General features: G+C 38.2%; 1 protein-coding gene across 34 annotated transcripts in view; it reads left to right on the top strand.

Moving 5' to 3' along the window:
- Positions 1–14,799, top strand: part of SCAPER (S-phase cyclin A associated protein in the ER) — a 490,115-nt gene that overhangs the window by 99,161 nt on the left and 376,155 nt on the right. For all 34 annotated transcript variants that reach the window (XM_070504430.1, XM_014841435.3, XM_070504422.1 and 31 more), the window contains one exon: positions 4,073–4,189. In XM_070504430.1, the coding sequence (XP_070360531.1) occupies positions 4,073–4,189 (117 nt within the window). The remainder of the gene's footprint in view (positions 1–4,072; positions 4,190–14,799) is intronic.

Raw genomic sequence — 14,799 nt, 5'->3', positions numbered from 1 at the left:
GATATACAGATGGCTGATAAGCACATGAAAAGTTGTTCAGCATCACTGATCGTCAGGGAAATACAAATCAAAACTACACGAAGATACTGCCTTAGACCTGTCAAAATGGCTATAATCACTGAGACTAAAAGTAACAAATGTTGGAGAGGGTGTGGAGAAAAGGGAACCCTCATACACTACTGGTAGGAATGCAAGCTGGTGCAGCCACTGTGGAAAACAGTATGGAGATTTCTCAAAAAACTAAAAATAGGACTACCATATGACCCAGCTATCCCACTACTGGGTATCTACCCAAACAGCTTGAAATCAGCAATCCAAAGTGACCTATGTACTCATATGTTCATTGCAGCACTATTCACGATAGCCAAGACATGGAAACTGTCCAAGTGCCCATCGACCAATGATTGGATAAAGAAGACATGATATATATATACAATGGAACACTACTCAGCCATAAAAAAAGACAAAATCATTCCATTTGCAACAACATGGATGGACTGGAGGGTATTATGTTAAGTGAAATAAGCCAGACTGAGAAAGAGAGACACCATGTGATTTCACTCATATGTGGAGGATAAACAAACACACAGACAAAGAGAACAGTTCAGTGGTTACCAGGGAAAGGAGGCAGGGGAGTGGGCATAGGGGTGAAGTAGAACACTTATATGGTGATGGAGAACAAATAATGTACAACTGAAATTCACAATGATGTAAACTATTATGAACTCAATAATAATTAAAAAAAGGAAATACAGTGTACTTTGGGAGTATAAGGAAAGGCACCATCAACCAGTTTGCTGAGTCCAGAAAGACTTCCCTGAGGAGGTTATATTTAAGTGAGACAGAAGTATCAAGTAGGAGTTAGCTTGACAAAGAGAAGGAAAGAGTAATACCAGGATATCTGATATCCTGGAGGTCGAAGAGAGCACAGAGTAGTCAAGGAATTTAGAGTTTAGCAAGGCTGGAGTGAAGAGGACAAGAGGGGAAGAGTAGCATGAGATGAACCTAGAGAGAGGTAGGCTGGGACCAGATGAGGGCTCTGTAGACCTGATAAAAACTTTACACATTATTTTGAAACATAAAAGATTTCTAAGTAAGGAAGTGACATATCAGATTTGTATTTTTAAAAGATATTTCTGGCTTCAGTGTGGGAAGGTTGAGGTGCAGCAGTATAGGTACAGATGATGGGTACTCAGACTAGAGTAGTGACAGTAGGGGGAGTTGAGAGATATTCCAGAGATAGATAATCAACTGGACTTAGTATTATTTTCTTTACGTGCAAAGGCAAAAGAACAATTTATTATTTAGTTTAGATTTATAAGTGATACCTGAGCCCTTGTGAGCTGGGCCAAGTCACATGCAGCTACAATGATGCTTTTTTCCTTTTTACTCAGAGAAGACATGCCTGGGCTGCCTCTTTCCCTTGGATTTAACCTTTGTTCAATCTCAGTAAGTGGAACCATCCAGTAGAGAATCCATCTTTTGTCCCATTCTAATGTATCAGTCCCATGGGGAACCAAGAGAGTGAAGGAATCCCAAGAGACAAATCCAAGAAGGCTTGATCCGCAGAAAACCAAATCCAGGGAAACCATGATATGTTGATTCTTTTAACGTTTTTCTTTCTCACAATGAAAATTTTTGGTATGATTTTATGGTGCCTGCTTTACCCACATCCCTGGATGGATGAGGCTTAGTTGTCTTTGTTTATACCAGGCAATTTCACCCTTACCTGCTGATAATAGGTGATCAGATCTGGGGGATACATACCTTTATGGGTTAAATCAAGTTAAGAGATCATTGTACTGATTTAGAATTGGTGACTATATTGCCCTTTTGAAGATAAGCAAAGGAAAGCAGATTCAAAGAAAATGGAATGGATGTACAGAGAGAAGCTGGGATGAGAGAAATTGTGTGGTCTTTGATAGCTTAGGAGTATTGCTTTAAAGCCTGTCTCTTCCAGGTCTAATCCTCACGAGCCCTGATTCTTTTCCCTCCACCTTGGATGTCCTTGACCTTGTACAGTTTATATCCTTACAGTAATCTTTCTTTTTCTTTTCTTTTTTAAGTTTCTGATTTTTTTGTTTCCAAAAAAGATCTGTAATGTAACCATCAATGCATTAGAAAAGCTAACTAGATTTTTTTCTTCCTTGTAAACTCCAATCACTAGCAGTAGCTGTGTTGAGGATTATATTGAGAAAGAGTCTGACGACAAGTCCAAGCTTAACAGCCATCCCTGTCCTCACACCATAGTTTAAAAATATACTTGAGGCATCTTTTTTTACCTTAACCATTTATCATCATTTCTCCTCTTTGCCTCCTGAGGCAGCTCCTAGATATAGAAAGAAACCTTAAATTCCCTGTAGATGGCATTATCTGTCTTACATTCCTCAAATCATGCATCAGGATTCATTTCACCTGGATTTGAGTTTTAAGTTAAAACTAAAATTATACATATTTAGAGAAGAAAATTTAGATCAATATTTATATATGTTTATTGTGGGTAAGAGCTTTGTAAGACAAAGGCAGAAATCACAAAGGAAAATATTGATAGGCTTGTTTTAATGGGGAGAAAATATGCCTTTCTGCATTAAAAAAAATTAAATTAAAAGTGAAATAGATCATCTATGCCAACAGATTTTTAGCCATAATAGTAATAATAATAGTAGCAGTAGTAGTAGTAAATGATTTCAGATCAATTAGAAAATGATGCAAATCCCAGTGAAAAAAATGGGCAAAGTATACCAATGTGAAAGTCCCAAAATAAGAAATTCAAATGACTGGTAAAAAAGTTCAGCCTCACTAGTAGTGATAATGAACATATAATTTAAAAAATGAAAGCTAATACCAGTTGCCAGTGAAAATTTGTTTTAATTAAACACCTTTATTGAAATTCCTCTAGGAAAAAGAACTCGTCACAAGACTGAAACTCTAGCATGGGAGTCAGCAAACTTTTTGTGTGAAGTGCCAGATAGTAAATATTTTAAACTTTGTGGGCAACTTTATAGTCTCCTTCATAAGCCAATGATGAGATGCCAACTGTTGGCAGGGTTTGAGGGAAATGAGCGCTTTTCATCTTGTGGAAATATAGTCATGTACCGCATAACAACATTTTGGTCAATGATGGACCACATATACGATGGTGGTTCAATATGATTAGTACCATATAGCCTAGGTGTGTAGTAGGCTGTACCGTCTAGGTGTGCGTAAGTATACTCTATGATGTTCATACAAAGAAGAAGCAATTAATGCATTAAGTGACACTTGACTGTATAATTTGTTATAACCTTTGTGAAAGGTGATTTGCCAATAAATTATCAAAAGCTTTGAACTTTATTTGAATAACCTTTTTATCAATTCTCTTTTCTAACAATCAGTATCTCTTTCTAATGAGAGAAAAACAATCACTGGATTGAATGGAGATTGAGAGGCAATGAGATTCTAGGGAGTTATAGAGGTCTGACTGAGGGCATAGAGATAGAGAAGACATTACTTGAGAAAAACGTTTTTGTACAGGTTGTGCATCCTGTCAGCTGATTGGTTGTGGGGCCAGTGTAAGAGGAGGAGAGGTTAGCTTTCCCAGCAAAGAACAAGGAAATGTTTATGCTCCCACTCTCATGGGTGATTAAGAGGTAGAGGAAGGAGACTTCATATTTTCCTCTGTGTTCATCTAACCCTCATCACTGTTTTTCTTTATTGATCCCTGTTCTAGACACTTAGTTCTCCAGGACGTCAGACACAAGTAGCATGAATTGTACCACTGCCTTTTTAAGTGTGTTTTTAGCTGGGCGTGTGGAGGCTTTTAAAAATTAGTAGTATATCTGATGTCTTGTAACCCAGTGGCCCTTTTTAGATAAGTAGGGTTATGTTGCTATGCTGCAGTGGGTGGAACATCCTGGACCATACATCATCTGTGATTGCTTACTGGTAATATGGTAACTTTCTGGTAAAAAGTGCTCCAGGGAAAGACTGTGACCTGATGATGTTTTTACCTACTAACAATCAAGAGAAAAGATCAGGATTTTAACCCCCTTTCTTCTGTTAATTTAATCTGCTGTGTGTCTTAAATTGGCAGGCCAACTTCACTGGCATGGGAAGTAAAGAAGATGTCTCCAGGACGTCATGTGATTCCAAGTCCATCAACAGACAGAATAAGTGTAACATCAAATGCTCGAAGAAGCTTAAATTTTGGGTGAGATGAACTCAAAAAAGCCTACTAAGCCTTGCATTACAGTAAATTATTTTCTGTAGATAACATACTTATAGTATTGTGAAATTGATATTCCACTACTGAAATATCCATGTAATGTGTTTATATTTGAAAGTGTTTGAATAAAAAGTTAAATCCAGGAGAGTAAAGTTTAACTTTCAGGAAATGTAATATGTTCAAACATAATTTTAGGATCCAGAGATTAAAACCCATAAATGTGTTTCATGCTAAATGATTTGTAACATGAACTGGCAATTTCTTTTCACAATAATAGATCTAAATATATCATAAACTGTGTTATTGTCATGCAAATTACATTTTTATACATTGTAAACCCATTGACACAATTTTATAATTATTGTTTTATGCAGTTGTCTTTTAAATCAGTTAGGAGAAGAAAAGAGTTTTAAAGAAAAAATACATTTATATTGTCTTTTGTATTTACCTATGTAGTTACTTTTACTGAGGCTCTCTATTTCTTCATGTGGATTCAAGTTACTGTCTAGTGTCCTCTCATTTCTGCCTGAAGCACTTCCTTTAGAATGTCTTGCTGGGCAGGTCTGCTAGTAACAGTTTTTCTCAGTTTTTGTTCATCTGAGAATGTCATAGTTCAGTTCTTTGAAGGATAGTTTTGCAGTGCATAGAACTCTTGGTTGAAAGTCTTTCTTTCAGCCCTTTAAGTATATCTTCTCACTGCCTTCTGGCTTCCATGGTTTCTGATGAGAAATAAGCTGTTAGTCTTACTGAGGATCCTTTTATGAGATGCCTCACTTTTCTCTTCCTGCTTTCAAGATTCTCTTTTTCTCTTTGTCTTTTGATAGTTTGACTATGATGTATCTAGGTATGAATCTCTGAGTTTATCCTCCTTCAAGTTTTTTGAGCTTTTTGGGTGTATAGATGAATGTTTTTCGTTATATTTGGAAAGTTTTTTCCATTATTTCTGCAAATATTCTTCCTCTTTGTCTTCTGGGAATTCCACTATACCTAACTTGGTGCTCGTGATGGTGTTCCACAGGTCTTTGAGGTTCTGTTCATTTTTCTGCATTCTTTTTTTCTTTCTGTTTCTCAGATTAGGTAATATCAACTGACTTCTCTTCAAGTTTGCTGATTCTTTATTTTGGTCTCTCAAATCTGCTGTTGAGCCCTTCTGGTGAATTTTTCATTTCAGTTATTGTACTTTTGAACTCCAGAACATCAGTGTAGTTCTTTTATATATTTATGTTCTCTTTATTGATATTCTGTATTTGGTGAAACATTGTTCTCATACTTTAGTTTTTTAGACATGGTTTCCTTTTGTTCTTTAAACATAATTATAATAGCCATTTTAAAGTCTTTGTCTAGTAAGTCCAATATCTGGGCTTCTTTGAGGATAATTTCAATTACTGTTCTTTTTTGGGTGTGACTGGGCCATACTTTCCTGTTTATTTGCATATCTTGTAGTTTTTTTTTTTGAGGAAGATTAGTCCTGAGCTAACATCTGTGGCCAATCCTCCTCTTTTTTGCTGAGGAAGACTGGTCCTGAGCTAACATCCATCCCCATCTTCCTCTGCTTTATATGTGGGATGCCTCTCACAGCATGGCCTGATAAGCGGTGCATAGGTCTGCACCCAGGATCCAAACGGGCAAACCCGGGCCGCTGAAGCGGGACGTGTGAACTTAACCGCTGTGCCACTGGGCCAGCCCATCATGTCTGGTAATTTTTTGTTGAGAACTTGATATTTTAAATAATGTAGCAGCTCTGGAGATCAGATTGCTACCCTCTCCAGGGTTTGTTGTGGCTGTTTGGGATGTTGTTGTTACTGTATATTTAGTGATCTTAAACTAGTTTTCTGAAATCCCTGTTGTTTATCGTGTGTAGACAATAAAATCTCTGCTCAGTAATCTTACTTGTCAGCTAATGATTTGACAGAGATTTCCTTTAAATACTTTGAACCAATAAATCTCCCACCTCTTGTTTGCTTCTTTGTATGTGTTGGGTATGCCTTCAGTGCTCTGGCAGTTTTCATTTCTGCCTTTGCTGTCACTTCCTGCTTCCTCAGAGCCTCAAGGTCATTTAGAAGTGAGAGATTAGGGCCTTCTCAGATCTTTCATGTATAAGCACACAACCCTGTACATGTGTGGGGCCTTCTCGATTTCCAGGAATATATTGGAGGTTTTCAAAACCCCCAATGGATATCTCATTCTCCAGCTTTTTCTTTTAAGTTTTTGGTTAGCCCCTTGTTTTCCCCAAATGTTATTGCCACCTATGGTAGCTGTGATGTTAAACAATCATCTCAATCGTTTTCCTTAAATGCCCCTGGGGAAATTTGTTTTTAAGACAAAAATTTGTTTGGACTCTAATTCTTTAGAGTGAGTCTTAATGTTTGATGTGTAATGGGAGGGTCATTAAGTAGTTTGCTTGGTTGGTTCTCTTTCCTCTTTCTTCTGTTAAACGTAACCCTTCTTGACGACTACTCATCCCTCCCACCATGTCACGGTTATTTTCATCTCTTGTTACTACTGAACCTTGCATATACTTGCATTATTATTATATTTGCAGTGTGTTATCATTTTTTAATGTTTACTTTTTGTACTTATACTATGACCTTCTTTAAGGTAGGGTCTTTGTCATATCTTCTGTATCCCAAGCATTTAGCACTGTACCTGGCACTTAAAGTAAGAGCTCTAAGTGTTATTCAGTAGATCCAGATTTTTGCTTTCAAATGATATTATTAGTATTGCCTTAGGTGGAGATTGATGGACTTTGGAACCTTATAATAATTGGACTTCAGTGGAGTGGGGGAAAGACTTACAAGCAAACAAGACCAAATGTTTGTATATTCAAGCACCATTTTTAAGGGAAGTTCTCTTATAATGCATTCCATGGTCCATGGTTCAGAGTATTGTATAATGCATGGTTTATTTTAACACCAGAAGTCTTTAATGTGTGTAAGAAACATGTTTCTTTTATTTTTATTTTATTTTTTAATTTATTTTTTACTGAGTTCATAATAGTTTACATTAATGTGAGATTTCAGTTGTACGTTCTTTCTTTTTTTTTTTTGACTTTTTATTAAGATTATGATAGTTTACAAGCCTTGTGAGATTTCAGTTGTACATTATTGTTAGTCATGTTGTAGGTGCACCACTTCACCCTTTGTGCCCTCACCCCACCCCACCTTTCCCCTGGTAACCACCAATCAATTCTCTTTGTCTCTATGTTTAGCTTCCGCCTATGAATGGAGTCATACAGAGTTCGTCTTTCTCTGTCTGGCTTATTTCACTTAACATAATACCTTCAGTGTCCATCCATGTTGTTGTGAATGGGATGATTTTGTCTTTTTTTTATGGCTGAGTAGTATATACCATATCTTCTTTATCCAATCATCAGTTGATGTGCATTTAGGTTGTTTCCACGTCTTGACTATTGTAAATAATGCTGCAGTGAACATAGGGGTGCATGGTAATTTTGGAATTGCTGATTTCAAGTTCTTTTGATAGAGATCCAGTAGTGGAATGGCTGGGTCATAAGGTAATTCTATTTTTAATTTTTTGAGAAATCTCCATACTGTTTTCCATAGTGACTGCACCAGTTTGCATTCCCACTAACGGTGTATGAGTGTTCCTTTTTCTCCACAACCTCTTCAACATCTGTCACTTTTTGTTTAGGTTATTTTTGCCATTCTAATGGGTATAAGGTGATATCTTACTGTAGTTTTGATTTGCATTTCCCTGATGATTAATGATGGTGAGCATCTTATCGTGTGTCTATTGGCCATCCGTATATCTTCTTTGGAGAAATGTCTGTTCATGTCCCCTGCCCATTTTTGGATTGGGTTGTTTGATTTTTTGTTGCTAAACTGTGTGAGTTGTTTATATATTATGGAGATTAACCCTTTGTCAGATAAGTAACTTGTAAATATTTTTTCCCAACTAGTGGGTTGTTTTTTTGTTTCAATCCTGTTTTCCGTTGCCTTGAAGAAGCTCTTTAGTCTGATGAAGTCCCATTCGTTTGTTCTTTCTATTGTTTCCCTTGTCTGAGGAGTTGTGGTGTCCAAAAAGATTCTTTTGAAACTGATGTCAAAGAGTGTAGTGCCTATACTATATTCTCTTCTAAAAGACGTATTGTTTCAGGCCTAATCTTTAGGTCTTTGATCCATTTTGAGTTTATTTTTGTGAATGGTGAAAAAGAATGGTCGATTTTCATTCTTTTACATGTGGCTTTCCAGTTTTCCCAGCACCATTTGTTGAAGAGACTTTCTTTTCTCCACTGTAGGCCCTCAGCTCCTTTGTTGAAGTTTACCTGTCCATAGATGTGTGGTTTTATTTCTGGGCTTTCAATTCTGTTCCATTGATCTGTGCACCTGTTCTGTACCAGTGCCATGCTGTTTTGATCACTGTAGCTTTGTAGCATGTTTTGAAGTCAGGGATTGTGATGCCTCCAGCTTTGTTCTTCTTTCTCAGGATTGCTTTAGCAATTTGGGGTCTTTTGTTGCCCCATATGAATTTTAGGATTCTTTGTTCTGTTTCTGTGAAGAGTATCGTTGGGATTCTGATTGGGATAGCGTTGAATCTGTAGATTGCTTTAGGTAGAATGGCCATTTTAACTATGTTTATTCTTCCAATCCAAGTACATGGAATGTCTTTCCATCTATTTATGTTGTCATCCATTTCTTTCAGGAAAGTCTTGTAGTTTTCGTTGTATAGATCTTTGACTTCCGTGGTTAAATTTATCACAAGGTATTTTATTCTTTCTGTTGTGATTGTGAATGGGATTGGGTTTTTGAGTTCTTTTTCTGTTAGTTTATTGTTAGTGTATAGAAATGCTACTGATTTATATATGTTGATTTTATACCCTGCAACTTTCCTGTAGCTGTTTATTATTTCTAATAGTTTTCCAATGGATTCTTCAGGGTTTTCTATATATAAGATCATGTCATCTGCAAACAGTGAGAGTTTTACTTCTTCATTGCCTGTTTGGATTCCTTTTATTTCTTTTTCCTGCCAAATTGCTCTGGCCAACACCTCCAGTACTATGTTGAATAAGAGTGGTGAAAGTGGGCACCCTTGTCTTGTTCCTCTTTTCAGAGGGAGGGCTTTCAGTTTTTGTCCGTTGAGTATGATGTTGGCTGTGGGTTTGTCATATATGGCCTTTATTATGTTGAGGTAGTTTCCTTGTATACCCATTTTATTGAGGGTTTTTATCATAAATGGGTGTTGGATCTTGTCGAATGCTTTCTTTGCATCTGTTGAGATGATCATGAGGTTTTTGTTTCTCATTTTGTTAATGTAGTGTATCATGTTGAGTGACTTGCGGATGTTGAACCATTCCCACTTGATTGTGGTGTATAATCTTTTTAATGTATTGCTCTATTCGGTTTGCCAAAATTTTGTTGAGAATGTTTGCATCTATGTTCATCAGTGATATTGGCCTGTAGTTTTCCTTCTTTTTGTTGTCCTTGTCAGGTTTTGAGATCAGGGTGATGTTGGCTTCATAGAATGTGTTAGGGAGTGCTCCATCTTCCTCAGTTTTCTGGAACAGTTTGAGAAGGATAGGTATTAAATCTTCTTTGAACGTTTGGTAGAATTCACCAGAGAAGCCGTTTGGTCCTGGACTTTTATTTTTGGGGAGGTTTTGGATTACTGTTTCGATTTCTTTACTTGTGATTGGTCTACTCAGATTCTCTATTTCTCCCTGCTTCAGTTTTGGGAGGTTGTAAGAGTCTAAGAATTTGTCCATTTCTTCTAGCTTGTCCAATTTGTTGGCATGTAGTTTTTCATAGTATTCTCTTATGATCCTTTGTATTTCTGTGGTATCTGTTGTGATTTCTTCTCTCTCAGCTCTAATTTTATTTATTTGAGTCTTCTCTTTTTTTCTTGCTGAGTCTGACTAAGGGTTTGTTAATTTTGTTTATTTTTTCGAAGAACCAACTCTTCATTTCATTGATCCTTTCTACTATCTTTTTTGTTTCAATATTGTTTATTTCTGCTCGAATTTTTATTTTTCCTCTTCTTCTACTGACTTTCAGCTTGGTTTGTTCTTCTTTGTCTAATTCTGTTAGGTGTCGTTTGACATTGCTTATCTGAGATTTTTCTTGTTCATTGAGGTGAGCCTGTATTGCAGTGAATTTCCCTCTTAGGACTGCTTTTACTGTGTCCCAAATGAGTTGGTATGGCATGTTTTCATTTTCATTTGTCTCCAGATAATATTTTATTTCTTCTTTAATTTCTTCAATAGTCCGTTGTTTGTTCAGTAGCATGTCGTTTACTCTCCACATTTTTTCCCCTTTCCCAGCTTTATTCTTGTAGTTGATTTCTAGTTTCATAGCATTATGATCAGAAAAGATGCTTGCTATTATTTCAACCCTCTTGAATTTGTTGAGGTTTGCTTTGTTTCCCAAGATATGTTCTATCCTTGAGAATGTTCCATGCACACTTGAGAAGAATGTGTAGCCTGCTGATTTTGGAGGGAGTGTTCTGTATATATCTATTAGGTCCATCTGGTCTAGTTTTTCATTTAATTCTATAATTTCCTTGTTGACTTTCTGTCTGGATGATCTATCCATTGGTGTTAATGGGGTGTTGAGGTGCCCTACTATTATTGTATTGTTGCTGATGTCTCCTTTTAGTTTTATTAATAGTTGCTTTACAAATTTTGGTGCTCCTGTGTTGGGTGCGTATATATTTATAAGTGTTATGTCATCTTGCTCAAGTGTCCCTTTTATCATTATAAACTGCCCCTCTTTGTCTTTCTTTATCTGTTTTGCTTTGAAGTCTACTTTGTCTGATATAAGTATGGCGACACCTGCTTTCTTATGTTCATTATTAGCTTGGACTATCATCTTTCATCCCTTCACTCTGAGTCTCTGTTTGTCTTTCGGGCTGAGGTGTGTTTCCTGGAGGCAGCATATTGTTGGGTCTTGTTCTTTAATCCATCCTGCCACTCTGTGTCTTTTGATTGGAGAGTTCAGTCTGTTTACATTTAGAGTCATTATTGAAATGTTGGGGCCTAACGCTGCCATTTTATCACTTGTTTTCTGGTTCTTTTGCATTTCCTTTGTTTCTCCTCCCATGATTTTTGGACTACTAATTGAGGTAGGTAGATTTCTATATTGTTTTTTTTCTTATTTGTAATTTGTGTCTTTATTCTTCTTATTTATTTAGTGGGTTACCTAGTGGTTTGTATAAAACATCTCATTGATGAGATAGTCCATTTTCTGATAGCCTCTTATTTCCTGAGATTAAGACGTTCCATCCCTCTCCTCTTCCCCTTCTAGGTTGTTATTGTCAGATTTTCTTTTTTTTCTTTTCTTTCTTCTTGTGTTGTGAGTTTGTGGTTAAAATGACAAGATTATATTTATTCTTGGTGTTTCTGTTCCTTTTATCTTTAATGTTATACTTAACTTTTGCTAACCTGTTCTGATGGAGAGCTGCAACTTTCTGGTCTTGTCTTTCTCCTTATCTCCTTTCCTCTGAGATTTGTAGCCTCTTTCCTTTTTTTGATTTTTCAGGTATGAGGGTCTTCCTGAGCATTTCTTGTAGAGGAGGTCTTATGGCAATGAACTCCCTTAACTTTTGTTTATCTGGGAAGGTTTTTATTTCTCCATCATATTTGAAGGATATTTTTGCTGGATAGAGTATTCTTGGCTGAAAGTTTTTGTCCTTTAGAGTTTTGAATATATTATTCCACTCTCTTCTAGCCTGTAAGGTATCTGCTGAGAAATCTGCTGACAGCCTTATGGTAGTTCCTTTGTAGGTTATTTTCTTCTGTCTTGCTGCCCTTAGTATTTTCTCTTTGTCATTGATTTTTGGAAGTTTCACTACTATATGCCTTGGAGTTGGTCTTTTAACATTGAGAAAGTTTGGAGATCTATTTGCTTCTGTCACATTGAGTTCCATCTCTCTCCCCAGGTTTGGAAAGTTCTCAGCCATTATTTCTTTGAACAGTCATTCTGCCTCCTTCTCCTCCTCTTCTCCCTCTGGGATGCCTGTAATCCTTATGTTGCATCTCCTAATTGAGTTGGCTAATTCTCGGAGAGTTTCTTCATTTCTTTTTAGTCTTAGTTCTCTCTCCTCCTCTATCTGCAGCATTTCTATATTCCCATCCTCCAAATTGCTAATTCTGTCCTCCACATTATCAACCCTACTATTCCGAGAGCCCAGATTTTTCTTAATCTCCTCCATTGTGTTCATCTCCAGTATTTCTGATTGCTTCTTCTTTATGGTATCAAGCTCTTTTGTGACATAACTCCTGAACTCCTTCAGTTGTCTATCTGTATTCTCTTTTAACTTGTTGAGTTTTTTAATGATGGCTGTTTTGAATTCCTTGTCATTTAGGTTGCAGATTTCATCATCTTTGGGATTGTTTTCTGGGTATTTGTCATTTTCCTTTTGTTCTGGAGATTTAATATATTTTTTCATATTGCTTGATGGTGTGTATTTGTGCCTCCACATAGAGATAGAGTTTAGTTACTGCTTCCACTTGCTTCTACTGGAGTGTGTGGGGGGTACTGTTTATTAATCTCCACTGACCAGGATTCCTGTCAGCTGTTGCTGCCTGGACCTGGGTCCGTCCTCATAGTCACAGTGCTCCTGTGGGGTTCCTTGTCAGCTGTGGGTACAATCGCAAGGGGGCCTCAGGTTGCTGGTGTCTAGTATCGCAGACCACCTAGACGCACTCCCTCCTTAGGGTCTGTAGTGGTGTTATCGGCTTTCCCAGTGGCCGGGAGCAGGATCACCTATATTCACAGCTCTGTCACTGTCAGGGCCCACAATATCTCATTTGTCCACTATGGGCCACAAGAGCTATGGGTATCTACTGCAGTCTGTGGTTAGCTCACCCAGCTTTGCTACTCCTGCCTCAGGGTCTTCCAGCCTTGTAATTGCCGGGCGTGGCCTGTCCACTAATGCTGCCCAGAGGCCTTTGCTGTTGCTGTTCTGGGACTGTGGATTTTCCCCCTGGACCACAGAGCAGGGCGGCTGGGACTCCAACGCGCCCCCGCCCTTGCACACAGTCACACTGGGTGTCCCTTACCCCCTCTGGGACACAGCCGAAGTCCGTGAGTCAGAGGCGGCTGACGGGCTGCTGCCCTGTCCAGGATCCTCCTCTCCCGGAGCCTCCCAGCATTCTGAATGCTGGGTGGGGCCTCTCCACTAATGGCGAGTAGAGGCTTTCCCTGCCACTGGTTCAGGACCATGGATTTTCCCCCTGGGCTTAGGGGCAATCGTGGAGGTTTTAGGTAGGGCTGTCGTCACCTGCTTCCATCGTTGCTCCGCCGATACCTGCACATGCCCACCCTTTGTGCATGGCGTTGCTGTGAGCGTGTCTGCTGGAAGAAAGTCACTTGCAGGTACTAGGCTGTCCAGGGGTCGTGGGTTGGAGAGTTTTCACCTATCTCCACTCCTCCCGGGGGGAACTCCATCTGCCTTCCGACGTATAGCAGCACAGGTCTCTTGGGTGTCCTGAGATGCTGTGTGGATAGCCTTTGTTGACCGATGAATGTCCAATTAGTTGTAGATTTGAAGTGGGAGAGACAAAGAAAACTGCTCACTCCACCATTTTGCTTGTACGTTATTTCTTGACGATCACCACGTAAGTGCTCCCTTTCACCCCTGTGCTCTGCTCACCCCCCTCTTCCCCTGGTAACCACTGAACTGTTTTCTTTGTCCCAGTACTTGTTTATATTCCACATATGAGTGAAATCATCTGGTGTTTGTTTTTCTCAGACTGGCTTATTTAGATTAGCATAATTCCCTCTAGGTCCTTCCATGTTATTGCAAATGGCATGGTTTTGTCTTTTTTTATGGCTGAGTAGTATTTCATTGTATATATATACCGCGTCTTCTTTATCCAGTCATCTGTTAATGGGCACTTGCATTGCTTACATGTCTTGGCTATTGTGAATAGTGCTGCACTGAAAATAGGGGTGCATATGTTACTTTGGATTGTGGATTTCAAGTTGTTTGGGTACATACCCAGTAGTGGGATAGCTGGGTCATATGGTAGTTCTATTTTTAGCTTTTTGAGGAATCTCCATACTGTTTTGAATAGTGGCTGCACCAGCTTGCATTGGCACCAGCAGTGTATGAGGGTTCCCTTTTCTCCACACCCTCTCCAACATTTGTTATTTTTAGTCTTAGTGATTATAGCCATTTTAACAGGTGTCAGGTGGTATCTTAGTGTAGTTTTGATTTGCATTTCCCTGGTGATTAGTGATTTGAACATCTTTTCATGTGTTTTTTGGCCATCTGTATATCTTCTTTGGAAAAATGTCTGTTCATCTCCTCTGCCCAGTATTTGATTGGGTTGTTTGCTTTCTTATTGTTCAGTTGTGTGAGTCCCTTATATGTTATGGAGATTAACCCTCGTCAGATATATGATTTGCAAACATTTTCTCCCAGTTGGTGAGTTGTCTCTTTGTTTTGATCCTAGTTTCTTATGCATTGCAGAAGCTCTTCAGTCTGATGAATTCCCTCTTGTTTATTTCGTCTTTTGTTTCCCTTGTCTGAGAAAAAATACTATTTGAAAAGATCCTTTTTAGTTCGATGTCAAAGAGTGTACTACCAATATTATCTTACAGGAGTTTTATAGTTTCAAGACGTATCTTCAAGTC

This window comes from Equus asinus, chromosome 2 (assembly GCF_041296235.1).
Source record: "Equus asinus isolate D_3611 breed Donkey chromosome 2, EquAss-T2T_v2, whole genome shotgun sequence".
Classification (NCBI taxonomy): domain Eukaryota; kingdom Metazoa; phylum Chordata; class Mammalia; order Perissodactyla; family Equidae; genus Equus; species Equus asinus.
This window is presented reverse-complemented; position numbering and strand designations above follow the sequence as displayed.